Raw genomic sequence first — 19,565 nt, 5'->3', positions numbered from 1 at the left:
AGAGTATTTGACAAAATCCAACACTCTTATGATAAAACACTCAACAAACTAGGCATAGAAGGAAACTTCCTTGTCCTGATGAGTTACATATACAAAAATACATAGCTAACATCATACTTAACTATAATAACAAAACAATGCATCCCACATGACACTGGGAGCAAGACAAGGATATCTATTCTCACCAGTCTTATTCAACATTGTATTGGAGGTTCTAGTCAGAGCAAGTGGGCAAGGAAAAGAAAAGTGTTCGGAAACTGTCTCTGTTAATATATAGTTATCTTGTACATAGAAAATCTCAAGAAATTCACTTAAAAGCATTAAAACTAATAAACAAGTTCATCAAGATTATACAATATGAGCCAGGCACAGGGGTGCACTTTTGTAATCCCAGAATTTGGAAGTCTGAGAAAGGAGGATCACAGTTCACGGCCAGCCTCAGCTACTTAGTGAGGCCCTTTGCAACTGTTCAGTGAGACCCTGTTTCAAAATAAAGATTAAAAAATAGGGCTGGGGGTGTAGCTCAGAGGTAGAATGCCTCTGGATTCCATCCCCAGAACTGAAAAAAAGATTACACAATACAAGATTAATATAAAAATTCAGTTATATCCAGGTGTTGTGGCACATGGCTGTAATTCTAGTACATGAGAGGCTGAGACAAGAGGATCTCAGGTTTAAGACCAGCTTTGGCAACTTAACAAGACTCTCAGCAACCTAGGAGGATCTTGCTCAAAACAAACATTTGTAAAAAATGAGGTAGAATTCCCCTGGGTTCAATCCTTGGTACTGAAAAAAAAAGTTATATGTTTGCATACTAGAAACAAATAAATTAAGAAAACTTCTTACCAAGATAATAAAATAAATTTAATAGAGTAAGTCTAAGACTTATATACTGTACACCGAAAAGTATAAAACACTGTTGAAAGAAATTAAAGATCTAAATAAATAGAAAAATATTCCATGATCACAGATTGACTGGAAGACAGTTTTGTTATGATGGCAATAGACTTCAAATTGACCTGTAGATTCAACATGTTCCCTTCTAAAATTCCATTGACATTTTTTGCAAGGTGACAAGCTGATTTTAAAATTCATATGAAAATGCAAAAGTCTCAGAATAGTTGAAAAATTCTTACAAATTTAAACTCACATATTTTAGTTTGCTAGGGAGAAATGTGTCACAGGAGGAACTCTAGATGAAGGAGATCCTATAGAGGAGCAAATAAGGTAAGGGTCCAATTTTATTCTTTTCCATGTAATTATTATTTTTTAACAATATTTAGTTAAAAGATTAATATTTCCACCACCAAATGTTCGTGGAAACCTTGTCAAAAATAACGTGACAATATAGGGAAGAATTTAGCTCTAGGCTTTTATTTAACTCCAATGGTTTATATATCTGCCTTTAGAATAGTACTACACTGTTTCAATTATTGTAGCTTTATATGGTTTGAAATCAGAAAATATATATCTTCTAGCTTTGTACTTTTTCAAGATCGTTTTGGGTACCTAGAGTCCATATTCCATATTAGGATAGATTTTTTTCTGAAAAATAAATATATAAATATATGATAGTTTCACCTAAAAAATAGAAAAAAATATTCTCTGGTAAGAAAGAAAGCAAAAAGAAATATTGAAATGTTATCTTTAAGTCATCAAAAGCTTGGTATCAGACAAATGAAACTGTTATGTGAGATTATCATTTTTAATTTTAGATAAATTGCCATAATACTAGATGTCAACTACTAAGCCAAGCATGGGAGGGAGGGATAGGGAGAGAATGGGGTGGGGATTGGGTGGGGGCTGACTGGGAAAAGTGTGCATGTATGTCTACAAAAGTATGTATCCTACTATGATGTATGAATACAGTGCACCAATTAAAAAAGAAAAAGAAATAATAACCCCAGAGGCAGAATGTTACCACCACTCACCCTCGAGAATGTGGGACAATTGGTTGGGTGAAGAGGGTGTTCGGATTGGAGCCTGTCGAGGGGTGAGGCCGGCGACAGACACAGCAAAGCTGGGATTGGAGCCTGCCATGAGGCAAGGCTGGTGCTGGAGCCTCTGAGGCCGGGATCGGAGCCTGCCGAGGAGTTAGGCCGGTGCTGGGGCCAGTGAGGCCAGGATCGGAGCCTGTCGAGGGGTTAGGCTGGTGCCGGGGCCAGCAAGGCCGTGATCGGAGCCTGCCGTGAGGCAGGGCCGGTGCTGGAGCTTTGAAACAGTGATCGGAGCCTGCTGAGGGGTTGGGCCAGTGCCGGGGCCAATGGCCGACATCGGAGCCTGCCGTGAGGCAAGGCCACTACTGGGACCTCTGAGGCTGAGATCAGAGCCTGCTGAGAGGTTAGGTCGATGCTGGGGTTAGTGAGGCTGGGATCAGAGCCTGCCGTGAGGCAAGGCCGGTGCTGGGGCCTTCAAGGCCGGGATTGGAGCCTGCCAAGGGGTTAGGCCGGTGCCAGGGCCAGCAAGGCCAGGATTGGAGTTCACCATGAGGAAAGGCTGGTGCTGGGGCCTCCGAGGCCTGGATTGGAGCCTGCTGAGGGGTTAGGCCAGTACTGGGGCCAGCAGCTGGCATCAGAGCCTTCCGTGAGGCAAGGCCGCTACTGAGGCCTCCGAGGCCAGGATCGGAGCCTGCCGAGGGGTTAGGCCAGTGTTCGAGCCAGCAAGGCCAGCATCGGAGTTTTCCAAGAGGCAAGGCCAGTGCAGGGACCTCTGAAGCCAGGATAAGAGCCTGCTGAGGGGTTAGGCCGGTGCCGGAGCCAGCGGCCTGCATTGGAGCCTTCCGTGAGGCAAGGCCGCTAATGAGGCCTCCAAGGCCGGGATCAGAGCCTGCTGAGGGGTTAAGCCGGTGCTAGGGCCAGCAAGGCCAGCATCAGAGCCTGCCGTGGGGCAAGGCCGGTGCTGGGGCCTCCGAGGCCAGGATAAGAGCCAGCCGAGAGATTAGGCCGGTGCCAGGGCCAATGGCTGGCATCTGAGCCTGCCGTGAGGGAAGGCCACTACTGGGGCCTCAGAGGCCGGGATCAGAGCCAGCTGAGGGGTTAGGCTGGTGTCGGGGCCAGCGAGACCAGAATCGGGGCCTCCCATGAGGCAAGGCCACTGCTTGAGCCAGCAAGGTCTGGATCAGTTCACCAGGTAGCCAGGCTACTACTGGGGCCGTCAAGAGTGGGATCGGTACTTGCAACACGGCATGCACAGAGAAATATCACATAAAATATAAATCAGATGCTTCCCCTAATCAGCAATAACTAGGAGGAAAGGGGCAACAGGAAGAGGTCGAGCTATAGAAAGGGCCCAATAGTGAAGCAACTAAGGTGACCAATTAGAGGGTATGGAATAGGGGAGGATGGAGCCTCTTTAAAACGCAGGAGGTACATAAACCAATGTATCAAAGTTAATCACCAAACAAGCGTGGGATCGAGGGAGGGGGGGAATGGGATGGGGGCTGAATGAGGGCTAATTGGATGATGTGTGCTTGTATATCCTCTCAAGTCTTGTACTCCAATGTGATTGATATATAACTACAATGCACCAATTAAAAAATAAATAAATAAATAAATAAATAAATAAATAAAAGAAATTACAATGCACCAATAAACATTTTAAAAAGATAATAACAGAGTTTAAAAAAGATGTATGTGCTAGAAAATTCTCCCTTCAGTATCAAATATTGGTATACTCATCACCTGGTGTCTGGAACTCTTTCCATTTTGTTTCTACCAGTGAGTAGTCATAAGTCACTGGCATGGCTACTCTTAGCCACTTGGATCATCTACTGGGTCATCAATACCAGTGCTTGGTATTCTCAGATATACACACCTCTGGTGGAGTGGGCACAGGAGTGTTGAACTGGTTACTTGGTACTGAAAAAACCGTGGGTTCATACAATAACCAATTTTGATGTAAGCTCCTCGATTGCTGCCTTCTTCATAATAATTAGAAGCAGAAAATACAGTGACAACCTGATTTAAAAAAAAGAAATTCCGGTTCATAGAATTAGTTCTCAAAAGTTAATTCAATAAAGTCAGAAATAGTTCAACTCTTTTTATACTGAGGATTGAACTCAGGGGTGTTCTACCTCTGAGCTATACCCCCAGTGCTATTTTATTTTTATTTTTATTTATTTATTTTTTGATGGTACTGGGGATGGAACCCTTCTACCTCCGGGCTACACTCCCAGACCTATTTTATATTTTATTTGGAAACAGGGTCTTTAAGACAGGCAATCCGCCTGTCTCCGCCTCCCAAGCACAGGGATTACAAGCGTGCGCCACCACGCCTGGCTTATTTTTTTATTTTGAAACAAGTTCGCACTAAGTTGCTGAGGCCTCAAACCTATGATTCTCCTGTCTCAACCTCCCAAGCATCGGGATTAGAGGCGTGAGCCACAATGTCTGGCTGGCTCAATTCTTAAAAAGCAAAAATAAACAGTCATATCCTTGCAAATTATCCAAATCTGACATAATTTATTTCTATTCCATTGAAGGAAAACAAAGGCTTTCACCTAGTATCTCCAGAAGTACCACCTTCCACCCATCCATTCACTATCCCCAGTGCATGGCCCTGTACTCCTATGTAAAATTTTACTGCCAGATATTAGAATATTTATAAGTATTTGGTTTTGTAAATTATAATTGTTCAAGGGTTTAAATCCCTTATTTTCTTACCTTTTAATGTCTGAGCATTCAAAATAAAACTTGTAGCTCAGTCTTTTTATATTGCTTGGAGCTAAGTGATTTAGAGGGTTCAGGGTCCCCACAAAACCACTGCTTTAAGGGCAGAGAAGTAATGGCTGGAATAAGGGACCGATACCACTATCTTTGAAAGGAACCAGCCCTTGAAACACAGTGGAATATGGGAAGATAGTACTTGTCAGTGATAAGGATCCTAGCTTAGGCTCTTTTGTCTTTTTTGTGTGCATGTGGTACCTGATGAAACCCAGGGGCCTTCTACACTGAGCTACACCTCCAGCCCTATGTTTTTATTTTTCGTTTTGAAACAAGGTTTCATAAGATGCTGAGGGTCTCTCTATGTTGCTGAGGCTGGCTTTGAATCTGCAGTCCTCCTGTCTCAGCCTCTCAAGTACTGAGATTACAGGTGTGCACCACCATACCCGGCCCAGTTCTGTCTTAATGAACATGTCACTGCAGTCAAGGCACTGCTTTTCTCTATTTTCTCATTTAACATACATAATACTTCCCTCTCTCAACTTGCAATGTTAGTATGAGCCTAAAACAAACTAATAGAGTTCAGAAAAGTAATAGCAAAGAAAGAAATACTACCCTATTTGGTGTTCCTTGTTATTTATTAATTGCCACAGGAAAAGAGGCATCCCAGGATAAGTGGGTGGGGTTTTCCTGAGGAATCCTCACCTCTTCTAGCCTCACTGATCCCACGGGAGCACAACACAGTCCACTTTAGTGGCTACAGCAAACCTGACCAAAACATGCAAATTGCAGGAGACTGCCTATTAAGTCACTTGAAGGGAAGTGCCATTTGTCCTTTCTAGCCTGCACAGGGAATTTGAAAAAACGTGGATTTGTTGCTGCTGACTTTTATATGATCTGGGGGCAAAAATACATTGTGTGTGTATGTGTGTATGAGTGTGTATATCTGTGTGTGTGTGTGTGTGTGTGTGTGTGTGTGTGTGTGTGTGTGTGTATTGGGAATTTGAGCCAGGGAAGTTCTACCTTTGAGCTCCACCCCTGGCCTTTTTTATTTTTAATTTTGAAACAGGGTCTTGCTAAGTTACTGAGGGCCTCAAGTTGCTAAGGCTGGCCTCAAACCTGTGATCCTCCTCTCTTAGTCTCCCAGAAAGGCATATTATTAATTATGCTGTGCAGGACAATGGTTTTAAAATTAGTAAAGAATGGAGCCTTTCTATGTGATTACTTAGTGCCACATGTCATAATTTCTGTTTCTGGGATTAATGAAGATCATGAACTAAACCAAATATTTCAGGGTATGGGACAGTGAGGCCCCTGCAAACAATCTATGTGAACCCTTCAGTCTCTGATTTCTGTTTGGTAGTAAGGAAGATACCTTCTCATGGGCTTCTAGGTCAGACACACTCTGTGAAGATTCTATTACTGGAAGAAGGATATCTATGAGAATGTCACCAGCAATGTTAGCTTACCCTCCCATCATGGCAGATTTCGTATCCTTCGGGCTTACACTCATGAGATCTTATAAGCATCTTCAACTGGTATCTATTAAGAATCTTAGTGGAAATGTCCGGTCCAAAATAGCAGCCCCCTCCTCGACTGGTGTTTGGATAACAGCCTTTTCTCCCTCTGGGGTCACTCCACAGAATGTCAATAATCTTGGAACAACAAACCAAATTAGGCTGCTACTTACAAGTAAGAGTCTATCTTTCTATTTCCCAACTTATTTGCCTAAAATATTAAACAAGGTAGCAGGCTATTTCTCATTCTTTTTCCAAAACTGTTTCACACTCATCTACTCCATGCATTCTTTCCAGAATAATTTAATGCTTATACCCACCCCAATGCCTTTCTGATTATCTCCAATAACCAACTTATCAACAACTAGAACAAAATAGCAATATTTAGTGACCGTGACAAATTATTCTTTTTCTTCTCTGTCTTTAAAAATCTCATTGTAGATGTTCAAAATTGTTGAAGCTACAAAGTTCTTTTGAAAAACCTGCACTTTCATGTTCACAGGTGAGAAAGTAGCTCCCCACAGGGACACACATTAGGTGTTTTTCATATGTTCAAAGACATGAGGTAGATTATGCATTTGGAACTTGGGCCCAAGTTTTTGTCCTGTTGAGCACATAGCTTGAGGAAGCTCTTATTATTTCTCATTATAGAGAAAAATGCTCATTCCAAATATCCCTAAAGCATCTCCTTCACCTTTGCACCCACCCCTCCCTCTAGATAAGGACATTTTCAATCAGGTATTTAGAAGAGAGCTGGATATGGTTGAGCCACTAAACCTGGTTCAGTGTTGAAGGGGAGCTAGAAATAAATAGGAGAAAGGACAATGAAGTGGAGAGAAGAATATAACTGGTGGGAGAAAACACCCTGGAATGATCAGCACCTGGTCAGCACAAGAGAAACCCTGCACCAGGTACAGAACGAAACTGAGCTTGCAGTTTTTGATGATTAAGAAATAAAACCATTCAAAGAGTCAATCCAAGAGTCTTTCTCCCTGCTAAACTCCAACATTGGCACAACCATACAAATAAATATAATGTGACCCCTTTACTTTGCTGTATATGTATGTGTGTGGTGCTAGGAATTGAACCATGGCCTTGTTAAACAAGTATTCTACCACAGAGCTACATGTCCAGCCCTCACTTTTATGAAAAAATAACACTAGCATTTTTAGTCATATCTGGATCTTACATCATGAATTCATGTGTATGGGATGTGATTTGACCTGCTGTATAATGAAAAAGGAAACATAAAACACAAGTTGTGTTTTGTTAGGAGGAAATTAAGTTGTCAATTTCTACATAGTCTACAAATGACTTATAGCCAAAATTACCCCCTGGAAAACTTCTTGAATTATCCTTATAGTAGACATGTACATAACCCTATACAGTAATATGGATATGTGAATGTTTTATATATACATATATAGTAATGAAAGTAACTGATAGAGAATATATATGCAAATAAAATTTTACAGTATTTTCCTCCCTCTTTGCCATATGAAATAGTTGATATTTAAACACATTTAATGTACTTATAATGGAATTCTGTTCAACTGGAATAAACACTGTCCAGGAAGTTACCTCTTCAAGTAATTATCTATCTTGGGCAAATCACTTCACTTATTCAGGCCTTAGTTGTCATCAATGAAATAAGGAATATATCTAACACTCATTTTTCTTTGATTCAAAGTCAGAAGAGATAAGAGCTTTTAAGAAATGATTATCTCCTTCATTCAGAATCCATTCCATGAGTTCTACATTTCTCCCCCCTCCCTCTTTGTAGTACTGGGATCGTGTATTTCTTTTGTGAATAGAAATTATTCACTTGACTGGGTTTACCCAGATTGTGTTTGTAGCATAGATTTAATTCTGAAGCACACAAATAAGAAAATGCTGTAAAAGGCCCTTTTTTAGTAAAATATTTTCTTCCATAGAAACCATCTCTTTTTCACTCAACAAGAACCCATCCTCTAAGATGCAGGAGTCTCTGGGTAGTATTTGCATGAAAGATTATGTATTTACAATTATCTTTCCACCTTGACAAAAATATATTTGTGAGTCAGACTTTTAAATCCCTTCAATCTGAAATAAATCAAGAACACAATGAAATTCCACTTCCCCCCCACTAGGATGGCTACAATCAAAGAACAGACAGGGGCTGAGAGTGCAGCTCAATGGTAGAGTGTGTACTTAGCACATACATGGCCTTGGTTTCAATCCCCGGCACAAAAATATTTATAAAATAAAATATAGACAATAGCAAGTGCTAGCAAAACAAAAAAATGAAGAAATTAGAACCCTCATATTTTGCTGGTGAGAATGTAAGATGGTATATCCACTTGGGAAAACAGTCTCAAACCTTTTCAAAGTGTTTTAGATACTTTATCAAACCAGCAATTTCACTTTTCCACTTCTAGAGAAAAAACAAAGGTATACACACACACAAACTTGTACGTGAATGTTCATCATGGTGTTATTCATAACAGCCCCCTAAATGACCATCAACTAATAAATGAATAAATACAATGTGATCTATCCCATACTGTAGAATATTTTCAGCGATGAACTGAAATAAAATATTGACCCATGCTACCACATGGAGGAACCTAAAGAATGCTGTGCAGAAAGATGACAGACACAAAAGATCACACATTGTGTCAATTTCAATAATCTGGTCAGAATATATACATCTATATATAGATTAGATTAATGGTTTCATAAGGCTGTGGAGGCAAAGAGGGGACAGGATGGGGAGTGACTGCAAATAAGGATGGGGTTTCTTTTTTGGGTGATAAAAATGTTCTAAAATTAGATTGTGGTATAGTTATAAATATTGTACATTTTATTTTTCCATTTATTTTTACAGTACTGGGGATTGAACCCAGGAGCATTCTGAGCTACACCCTCAGTCCTTTTAAAAATTTTTGTTTGGAGACAGTGTTTCAGTATGTTACTAAGGGCCTTGCTAAGTTGCTGAGGCTGGCCTCAAACTTGTGATCCTCCTATCTCAGCCTCCAAAATATTGGGATTACAGGTGTATACCACTATGCCTGGCTGACTGTGCACTTGTAGTGGGTTAGTTATACGGTATGTGAATTATATCTTAATAAAAATATTAAAATATAATGATGACACTATGAACTACATTATGACGTAAAACTATAACGCACCAATAAAAATATGTATACACACACACAGGTGAATTTGAAAAGAATGATATGGCTTGTTTAAAAATGTAAAGTCATTTTTATCTATATATTGTAAGGAACAACATCCTCTGTGCTGATGCCTTCACAGTCATTCTGGTGAACACTTTGATTACCTACCTGTTCCCACTCATGCTTTGATAACTGGTCAGTAGGAGAAGTATTTGAACTCTCTGCTGTAGTTATACCTGCTTTCATTCTCTTCAAGTCAGCAGCATGGCATTTTTTTAGTGATACTGGTGGCATCAGAACAGATTTCATCTACAAAATAAATTCATGCTTTATTTAAACCCTCTTTTTATTGTGCTATATATAGTCACCTCAAAGCCAGTTAAAATTTTGTCTATATTGTTTTACCTGAACCCAATGTAAAACACAGTCACTTTTTCATCTTTCCCACCTCCTGTGTCAAGTCAATCCATTGATGTCTATAAAGGGCCTGTTAAATTTTGTATGTAAATTTTCAACTAGAGACTCTGCCCTACAGGGAAAGACTCCCATAAGAATTCCTCAGGGATCACAGAAGCACATATGTAGGTGCTGGGCATATTCTAAGGCCATATTGCAGAAAACTGAGGATGCTAAGTATAGGGAAGCCTTTATACCTGGGGCCTTAAGGAGTTAAGAAACATCTCTTTTCTTTTTCTTTTGTTTCCCAGGAGAAATGAGGAACAGTACATCTTTGTTCAGAAAGTTCTCAAAGGGAATACAGGCTGAAAACTTGGGAAGCCCTTCAACCTAAATGCAGTGTAGCTCTCAACCTGTCAGCAAGAATGTTTTCTAATACTAACAACAAAGCTTCTGTGTATTTCTTTGGCAAACAAAATGTCTTTCTGATAGCACTTCAACTACTATAATCCCTCTATGTTCCCTTCTACAACCTGAGACTGTAATTTTATGCTTGTTTCTTTGTAGTACCATACATCCATACAAAACAATTTTAAACAACTTCTGCTACATGGGTGGCCATAGTTCAGTGATTGTCTGTGATAGGTACTAAGTTTCTTCTGTAACCTAGGATGGGCATGAAATCTTACTATTATTTTTGTAAAATAAAACTGAAATTTATTCTGAACTTTTGTCTCATTGGTCAGGTTGGAAATTCAACCTTGGATATAATTAGCTAGTTCCTTGCCTACCTTTCTTGTCTTTCCCCAGCAAATGTCCAGGTCTAAGGCAGGGCAGAATATTCTTGGAGAAGCCTTTGGACCTAAGCCCATGCAGTTCACTTCTGATCAGCTCATAAGGCAAGGCCACATGGTCTCTTAAGTGTGTGTGGCTCTGTATTCTTCAAGGCTACTTAGGATCGTGGGATACTTTTATGAAGGAAGTATACAAGGACCTTAAGAGCATATAAAGGGCATATCATCTAGTCTGGAGGTTATAATAAGCTAAAAATAAAAGGCTGAGAAGATGACAGCAATATTACCATCCTGTATGTATAAAGTTGTAGAAACCCCAAAACATCAAGATGCAATAGGGTCACACCTCTGTCTCTATCAGATACAACTTTATCTCTAGACCTCACTTGCCCAGATTAGTTGGAAGTCAACTATCGGTGTCTGAGATAATGGTCAAGGTTTACCATTAGGATCATATGCCATCATTTGGCTTTACAGCTGCTATTGGTCCTCATGCCCATATGGCATCCTGTTTGTCCCCAGCCTGAGGGCTTCTTCTTGGCTCTAGTAGAGAAGGAAAACAATTCTGGACACTTTCTGAAGCCCAGCCAAAGAGCCCTTCACTAGGTGTGGAACCTTTACAGAGAACTTGTAGCCACTTCCCTCAGAAGTTCGGTATGAGTTCATGTTCTAACTCTGTTATACTTAATAATGATCATTTAGGGTTAAAGTATTTAAAAAAATAATTATTCAGATCTATTTGAAGTATAAGGAAGATCATATCAAAGTACTATTTGATTTTATTTATATGAGGTACCTCAACTGATCAAACTCATGGAGACAAAAAGTAAAATATTGATCACCGCAGTTGGAGCATGGCGGTGAATGGGAGTTGTTTAATAACTATAATTTCATTCTGGGAAGGTAAAAAGTTCTGTCAATAGATGGAGGTTGTAGTGGTGGTGGTTTCACAACAATGTGAATACACCTAATGCCACTGAACTACACACTTAAAAACTGTTACAGTGGTAAATTTTATGTATATATTTTACCACAATGTAAATGAATGGAGATTTTAGCTTCTAAAACTCAGAACTTTTCATTCCTAGAAAATATAAGAACTGCAAATATTTCTCACTTTTCCACTTTCAACATGAATTTAAAACAATATTCCCTATATAGAAGTTATTCATTTCAGTTTTTACCATGTCTACAATCATAGATTTTCTTAAAATTTGTATTAATCTTTTCAGAATTGCAACAAAACTCAAAAAGATGTACATATTCTATTATAAATCTCTGAGACAAGATTCAAGCAAATATTACTTCTTACTTTGTTTCTTTCTATACGATGGAGTAAGTTCAAGTCTGTGGACTCTGATATCCCACCATGGATGACAAGGATTTCATTGTCAATGATGGTACCAATTGGAAGCCAGGTATAGACATCTTCCAATATTTGCAAGATTTTTTTCCCATGTACCTGTAAGTAAGAGCTTAAGTAAGTATTATTTTTCTGATAGGTCAAGTTTATTGAACACTCCCAACATATGGACAAAAAGTAACAGTTTTCATGCCACACAAAGGAAGTCACCAAGGAGTCACTAACCAATTAGCATGTATTCATCATGGGTTTTTTGTTTTGTTTTGTTTTTCTGGGTAGTTTTTTTTTTTTTTTTGTACTGGGGATTGAACCCAGGGACATTATATCTCTGAGCTACATCCTCAGCCCTATTTTTATATTTATTTATTTATCTATTTTTGTGGTACTGGGGATGAAACCCAGGGGCATTCTATCTCTGATCTACACTCCAACCCCTATTTTTATTCTTTATTTTGAAAGGGTCTCATTGAGTTGCCAATTTTTATTTATTTTTTTGAAACAGGGTCTCACTAGGTTGCGGAGGTTCTTGCAAAATTACTGAGGCAGGCCTTGAACCTGAAATCCTTCTGTCTCAGCCTCCCAAGTGCTGGGATTACAGCCATATTCTTACATGCCCAAATCACTGTGAATTTTTTATTCTATATTTTTTATACATTGACATCTTGGGTCCTTGCCAATCCAACAGAAATAAAATTTCTAGAGATAGCAAATGACTTGCCTTTCACATGCAAAACAGCCAATCCAGAATCCACACCTCTAACGATCTCTTTTATTGGGCTCTCACACTCATGGTCACTATTCCTTTGCCCTAATCACTGAAGGCCAGATACAAGACAAGGGACAACCCTTACACCACAGAGCAGGCTGAAACTATTCAAACTAGCCAATCATTTATTAAACAAGATAAAAAATATAAACGTATTATTGTGGCTAGGTACACAGGATCCATTCAAAATATGACACTCAAAGAAGGGCCAGTAGTTTGAGATTTAAATACCTCTTCAGGGAAGAGGGAAGGAAGAGAATTATGGGAAGTTTTTAGGAAATAGATCTGATTACACTGAGACATTTTATTTGTTGCCTTTGGTGAAAACCAAGATAAAAGCTCTTATCTATGTTTTCTCCTGGTTCCCTCTGCCATCTGACAGACTCTGGTACTTCTCCATGAGGTCCCCCTGTGTGGCACTCAGTGCCTCCTATTGCTAGGGAACTGTGAATGAAAGTCTCTTCCTTCCTGAAAACCATTTCTGTGTCTGTGTATTTTATTATACCCGAATAAAACAAATCCCAAGTGGGTATCTTTAAAGCAATGGAATACATTCCTGCTGAAACTGATATAAAAGTCACAATGAAAATGCTTGGTTTAGTCAGAAAGAAAATATGACTATACCATGGGTGAGGGTTTCCTACTGCTCTTCTATTTTATTGGCAAGGATTCTGAGTAATTGGCCCATTAACTGTCCTAAAGCAACAATTTGGTCTTTATTGGCTCTATTTTTTTTCTCTGCATAAAAAGCAAAAGAAAATACATGAGCCTTACCTTGTATTTACTCAAGATCTCTTTCGTGAAGCCATACCTGAAAAAAATGGGATTTAAACTATTAATTGATAATAATTTCTACTTACATGAACTTGGGGAAAGGAGAGCCCAGGACATCTCACTCTCACCACCACAAGAACCTAAAAAAGTACTTCCTGTAGAGTTTTTGCTAGGCATAATGGGAAAGAACAAAAGCAACCAATGGCATCATACCTACACTCAGAAAGTTTATAGTATAATGTGGTAAAGAAAGCAAATTTTTATTAAATACTTATAAGAACACAAGAAATATGTAGCCGCCATGGGGTGTGTAAAAGCTGCCTTTTATGAAGTGTGAGGCAACAGCTGGAGGAAATTATGTGGGAGAAAGCTTTTCATTTAGACAGAATTTCTCAGACATCCTATATTTTATAGTAAATGATGAAAAGAAAGAAAATATTGAATAAAGACTTGAAAAGCCTAGACAAGGATTTTGGAAGATGGCAACCCAGAGAAGCAGTGCTTATGAGTCCTGCTGACACTCAATCTCCATTGCCTCAAAAATGTGCTCAACAAAGCCAGAAAATACTATCAGTAGAGGAATAAAAATGATAAATACAAGGGACAGAGGAAAAGAAGATTAGAAGACAAACCAGAGAGCAGATAAAAAAAACACCCGCCGGCCTTGCAGCGGCGTGCACACCAGTGCAGTCTTGCCTCACAGCACTGCACTCCAGAGACAAAAGGAAAACAAGGATCTGAAGTGAGCAGCTGCAGATCCACGGGTTTTAAGTCATCAGTTCGTCCTGAGCAAAGACCTGCTACAACTTCCAGGAGCCAAGCTCACCATGCCCTCCAGGGACCCAGAGGGAGCTCAACACCAGAGAAGAAACCCTCAGCCTTGCAACCGAGAGTGCCGCGATAGTGCCATAATGCCAGCGGCAGCTGAGCTCACCACACCTGCCAGAGATTTAGACTAGCGTGCACCAAAATCGTAAGTGAAACTGAGGTTCCTGTAGGAGAACTCCCAGCACTGTGCCCCTAGGGACTCTCACAGCCTTGATAAACTCCCCGAGTCTGAGATTTTGCTTTTCAACCCAGTGAAGGGGTAGTGGTGGCAGAAAGTACCACACCCTCTAAAAATCCAGTGCAGCACTCAATAACACTGTAAGTGAAGTTGTGGTTCACGGGAAAATGCCTAGTGGGATACACTCAGGGACTCACGCAGCCCTGATAAATTCCCCAAGCCTGACACTTTCATATACAACCCAGAGAAAGTGCATGTGGTGTCTACTGTTGGATATAACAGAAGCTCAGTCAGACTCAGGCTTTGACCAGTGGAAAGTGTGGGGGAAGACCTATGCTAAACACTAGACCCAACTAGTAAGATTTCCGGGATGACAACAGACTCCTAATCGTGGTAAATGGGGAGATGTCAGACCACCCAGCCCTACCTGTGAAGAACATTGAATTTAGCCTCAGAGGCATATGTCGCCAATAGTGGCAGGGAGAGACCGAGACTCCAAATCTATGGGAAGCATGGAGGGTGACCTGCACTTAATATTAAATCAAGCTGTAATGATACTGAACATCTGCACAGACTGAGAAAGATTCAGAGAACCAGACTCACAGTGGGAAAGGTGTCTGTGGCACTCGGTATCTGCACACAGAGAGAGTGCAGAGGACCTATCTGCTGAATAGTCATTTATTTGTAGAGTTGCATTAATTTGTTGTTGGAGTTACTTTGGTTTTTTGTTCTTTATTGTGTGTGAGTACGTATGCCTGGTTGGTTATATTGTTTGTGGTTTTTTTTTTTTTACCTTCTTTCCAAACCCTCTCCCAAGCTTGTTCCTTTGTACATACCTACTCTCTTTTCACTATCCCCCTTCTGTCTTTTTCCTCTTTTTATTTTTCCCTTGTCTTGTATTAAATCTACTCCATACCATTATACCAGAAACTCTACATTGGTTACTATAATACTACTACATATTTACTAGCTATAATCTCTAATATATACTACCTTACCAAACTCATACTCTCATTCTATCTGATCCTATCTGAGACTTTACCCTATTCCATTTACTCCTTCACTTTACTCCTTCCTCAACCTTCACTGTTGAATACAATATAACCTGCCCTGGATATACCAGTTGACACCTAGAGACTGAGAGAAATCTATCAAAAGCAACAGATACAAACTTCTGAAACCATGAAAAGGAGGAACAACAAGGAAACAATGAGCTCCTACAACCCCACAATAACAGAATCTGATAACAGAGAATTGTAGAAATCTCCAGAAGGCCAAATCAGGAATGTAACTGTAGAAATAATACAGGAATTCCAAAAAGAATTTAGAGAGTCTGAAATAAATAAAGGATACAATCATTGTAGTAAAGGCATCTATTCAAACTATTTATAATCGATTAGACAACATTGAGAATAGAATCTAGCTCCTAGAAAGTAATCACTCCAAAAATGAATGCATAGTTTATAATTTAGAAAAAACAATTCAACATCAAGAACTGGGCATTGAAGAAATATGGGCCCATCTTAAAAGAGCTAACCTAAGAATAATTGGCATAGAGGAGGGAAAAGAAGGTGAAACAAAAGGGCACAACAATTTTCCAAGGGCAGAAAATTTTCCAAACATAAAGCAAGAGATTGACACACAGGTACAGAAAACTTATAGAACCCCCTTTAGACAAGATCAGAGAAAAGTATTCCCATGACACATAATTGTCAAAATGACCAATGTAGTAGCCAAGGAGAGATTCTTAAAGGCAACAAAAAAAACAAAAAAACAAAAAAAAACAAGTGACATTAAAAGGAAACCAATTAGATAACTCCAAACATCCCAAACCAAGTCATGAAAGCCAGAAGGGCCTGGAGTAACATATTCAAAACTCTGAAAGAAAACAACTTGTAGCCAAAAAATTCCTACCCAGCAGAATAATCTCTCAAATTAGATGGGGAAATAAAACTTTTCCATAACAAACAGAAGCTGAAGGAGTTTATGTCTTCAAAACTAGCACTAGAGAAAGTACTCAAAGAGATTAACTACAAAGAAGAAGCAAGTAATAAATGCCAGAACCAGAGAAACAAGAATTTCCATTCAGCAGACAACTAAACAAAGAATAGCAAACAGTATTTCAAACCAAAGTAAAATCTCAATATGTAAGGAATTAAAAATCATCTCTCAATAATCACACTACATATAAATAGCCTCAACTCCCCAATAAAAACATAAAGTGACAAAATGGATTAAAAATCAGAATCCATCTATCTGCTGCTTGCAAGAAACATATCTTACAAGTAAAGATAATAACAAGATAAAGGGCTGGAGAAAGGTAATCCATGCCAATGGAAATTGAAGACAGGCAGGAGTAGCAACTATGATATCAGATAAGTTAGACTTCAAGCCCGAGTTTATTAGAAGAGACAAAGAAGTCATTTTTTTACTGGTAAAAGGAACAATCTATCAAGAGGAAATAATGATAATCAACATTTATGCCCCAGACTTAGGTGCAGCTACTTTCATAAAATAAACTCTTTGTGACATTAAGTCACATATATATCCTAATACAATAATACTGGGAGACGTCAACACCCCTCTCACACTATTAGATTGATCTTCTAGACAAAAGGTCAGTAAAGATGCTTCAGACCTAAAGAATACCATTAATAAAATGGACTTTTTAGACACATAGAATTTTTCACCCAACTACGGCAGAGTTCTCATTTTTCTCAGCTGCTCATGGAATCTTCTCCAAAATATATAACATCCTAAGCCACAAAGTGAGCACTAGCAAATTCAAAAACTGTGACATACTTCCCTGTGTCTTTTCAGACCATAATGGAATGAAATTAGAGAACAACTATAGGAAGACTCAGAGAAACCACATAAACATGTGGAGACTAAACACACTTCTAAATGAAGAATGGGTCATAGAAGAAGTAAGGGGGTGAAATCAAGAAATTTCTAGAAAGAAATGAAAATAGAGATACAATATATCAAAACCTCTGGGACACTTTGAAGGCAGTATTAAAAGGAAAATTTATAGCACTGAGTGCTCAAATAATTAAACAAAATCATCAGATAAATGACCTAATGAAATACCTCAAAATTCCTGAAAAACAGGAACAATCTAACCCCAAAGCCAGTAGAAGACAAGAAATTATTAAAAATCAAAGCAGAAATCAACAAAGTAGAGAATTAAAAAACAATACAGAAAATCAACAAAACCAAAAGCTGGTTCCTCAAAAAGATTAACAAGATAGATAAACCACTGGCCAACTTAACTTAAAAAAGAGAGAATCAATTCTAAGTATGAAGATAAGAAATGAAAAAGGAGATATCACTACTGATAGTGTAGAAATTCAAAGGATTATAAGAAACTACTTTGAAAAGACTATACTTCAACAAAATGGAAAATCTGGAGGAAATTGACAACTTTCTAGATAAATACAATCTTCCTAAACTGAGTCAAGAATATATATAAAACTTAAACCAACCAATAGCAAACAAAGGGATTGAAACAGCAATAAAGACCTTACCATCAAATAAAAGCCCAGGACCAGACTGTTTCCCAAGTGATTTCTATAAATCTTTTATAGAAGATCTCATCTCAATATTCCTCAATCTATTTTGTGAAATAGAAAAAGAACGGGACACTCCCAAATACATTCAATGAAGCCAACATCACATTAATACCAAAACCAAATAAAGACAGCTCAAGGAAGAAAAACTACAGGCCTATATCTTTGATGAACTTGGATGCAAAACTGCTAAACAAAATACTAGCAACACGCATTCAAAACCACATCAAGAAAATAATTCACCATGACCAGGTAGGGTTCATGCCAGGAGCAAGGCTGGTTTAGCATAAGAAAATCAATCCATGTAATTCATCATATAAACAGAACCAAAAACAAAAATCACATGATCATTTCAATAGATGCTGAAAAAGCATTTGATAAAATCCAACATCCATTTATGATAAAAGCACTGTAGAGAATCAGAATCTAAGGAGCATACCTCAACATCATAAAGGCAATATACAATAAGCCCACATCAAACATCATATTAAATGGGGAAAAACTTCAAGAATTCCCCCTAAATCATGAACAAGACAAGGATGTACACTACCACCACTTCTCTTCAATATAGTCTTGAGACTCTAGCCAGAGCAGTAAGGCAAGAAAAGGAAATCAAAGGAGTACAAATAGTAAAAGAAGAGCTCAAACTTTCACTATTTGCAGGTGACATGATACTTAGAAGATCCAACACACTCAACCAAAAGGCTTATAGAACTGATCAACAAATTTAACAAAGTGTCTGGATACAAAATCAATCTTAAAAAAAGAAGCTTTTCTGTACACCAACCATAAATCCACTGAAAAATAAAATCAGAAAACACTTCTACTCAGTATCTCCCACAAAAAAATAAAATACTTAGGAATAAACTTAACCAAGGAGGTAAAAGACACCTACAAAGAAAATTATGAAATATTGAAAAAAGAAATCAAAGAAGATCTTAGAAGATGGAAAGATCTTCCATGTTCATGGATAGGCAGAATAAATATCGTCAAAATAGCCATATTTCCAAAAGTGATCTACAGATTCATCGTAATACCCATTAAATTACCAAGATCATTCCTCACAGACATAGAAAATTCAGTCCTTAAATTCATTTGGAATAACAAAAAAAAAAAAAAACCAAAATAGCCAAAGTAGTTCTCAGCAACAAAAAACATGCAGGAGAAATTGTAATACCTGACTTTAAATTATACTACAAAGCCATTGTAATAAAGAAGCATAATACTGGCACAAAAACAGATACATAGACCAATGGAGCAGAATAGAAGACCCAGAAACAAATCCACATACAGCCAATTGATTTTTTCTTTTTCTTTTTTTCTTTTCTCTTTTTTTTTTTTTTTTTTGCGGGTGTAGGGATGGAACCCAGGGGCATTTGACCTCTGAGCTACACCCTCTGCCCTATTTTTTATTCTTTATATTGAAACAGGGTCTCACTGAGTTGCAAAGGGCCTCACTAAGTAACTGAGGCTGTCTGCGAACCGCGATCCTCCTGTCTCAGCCTCCCAAATGCTGGGATTACAAGCGTGCGTCACCACGCCCAGAGCCAATTGATTTTTG

The 19,565-nt window shown here is 38.6% G+C and overlaps 1 protein-coding gene across 1 annotated transcript in view; it reads right to left on the bottom strand.

Moving 5' to 3' along the window:
- PPEF1 (protein phosphatase with EF-hand domain 1) overlaps positions 1–19,565 on the bottom strand; it is a gene marked incomplete at both ends in the record, with an annotated part of 113,448 nt that overhangs the window by 13,429 nt on the left and 80,454 nt on the right. Inside the window, 5 exons of the mRNA XM_080718805.1 lie at positions 3,814–3,956; positions 6,131–6,316; positions 9,505–9,645; positions 11,839–11,988; positions 13,430–13,466. Of these exons, the coding sequence (XP_080574931.1) occupies positions 3,814–3,956; positions 6,131–6,316; positions 9,505–9,645; positions 11,839–11,988; positions 13,430–13,466 (657 nt within the window). The remainder of the gene's footprint in view (positions 1–3,813; positions 3,957–6,130; positions 6,317–9,504; positions 9,646–11,838; positions 11,989–13,429; positions 13,467–19,565) is intronic.

The sequence above is a fragment of the Muscardinus avellanarius genome (assembly GCF_963383645.1).
Source record: "Muscardinus avellanarius genome assembly, chromosome: X".
Taxonomy (NCBI): Eukaryota; Metazoa; Chordata; class Mammalia; order Rodentia; family Gliridae; genus Muscardinus; species Muscardinus avellanarius.
The sequence above is the reverse complement of the archived record's forward strand: the minus strand, read 5'-3'. Positions and strand labels throughout refer to the sequence as shown.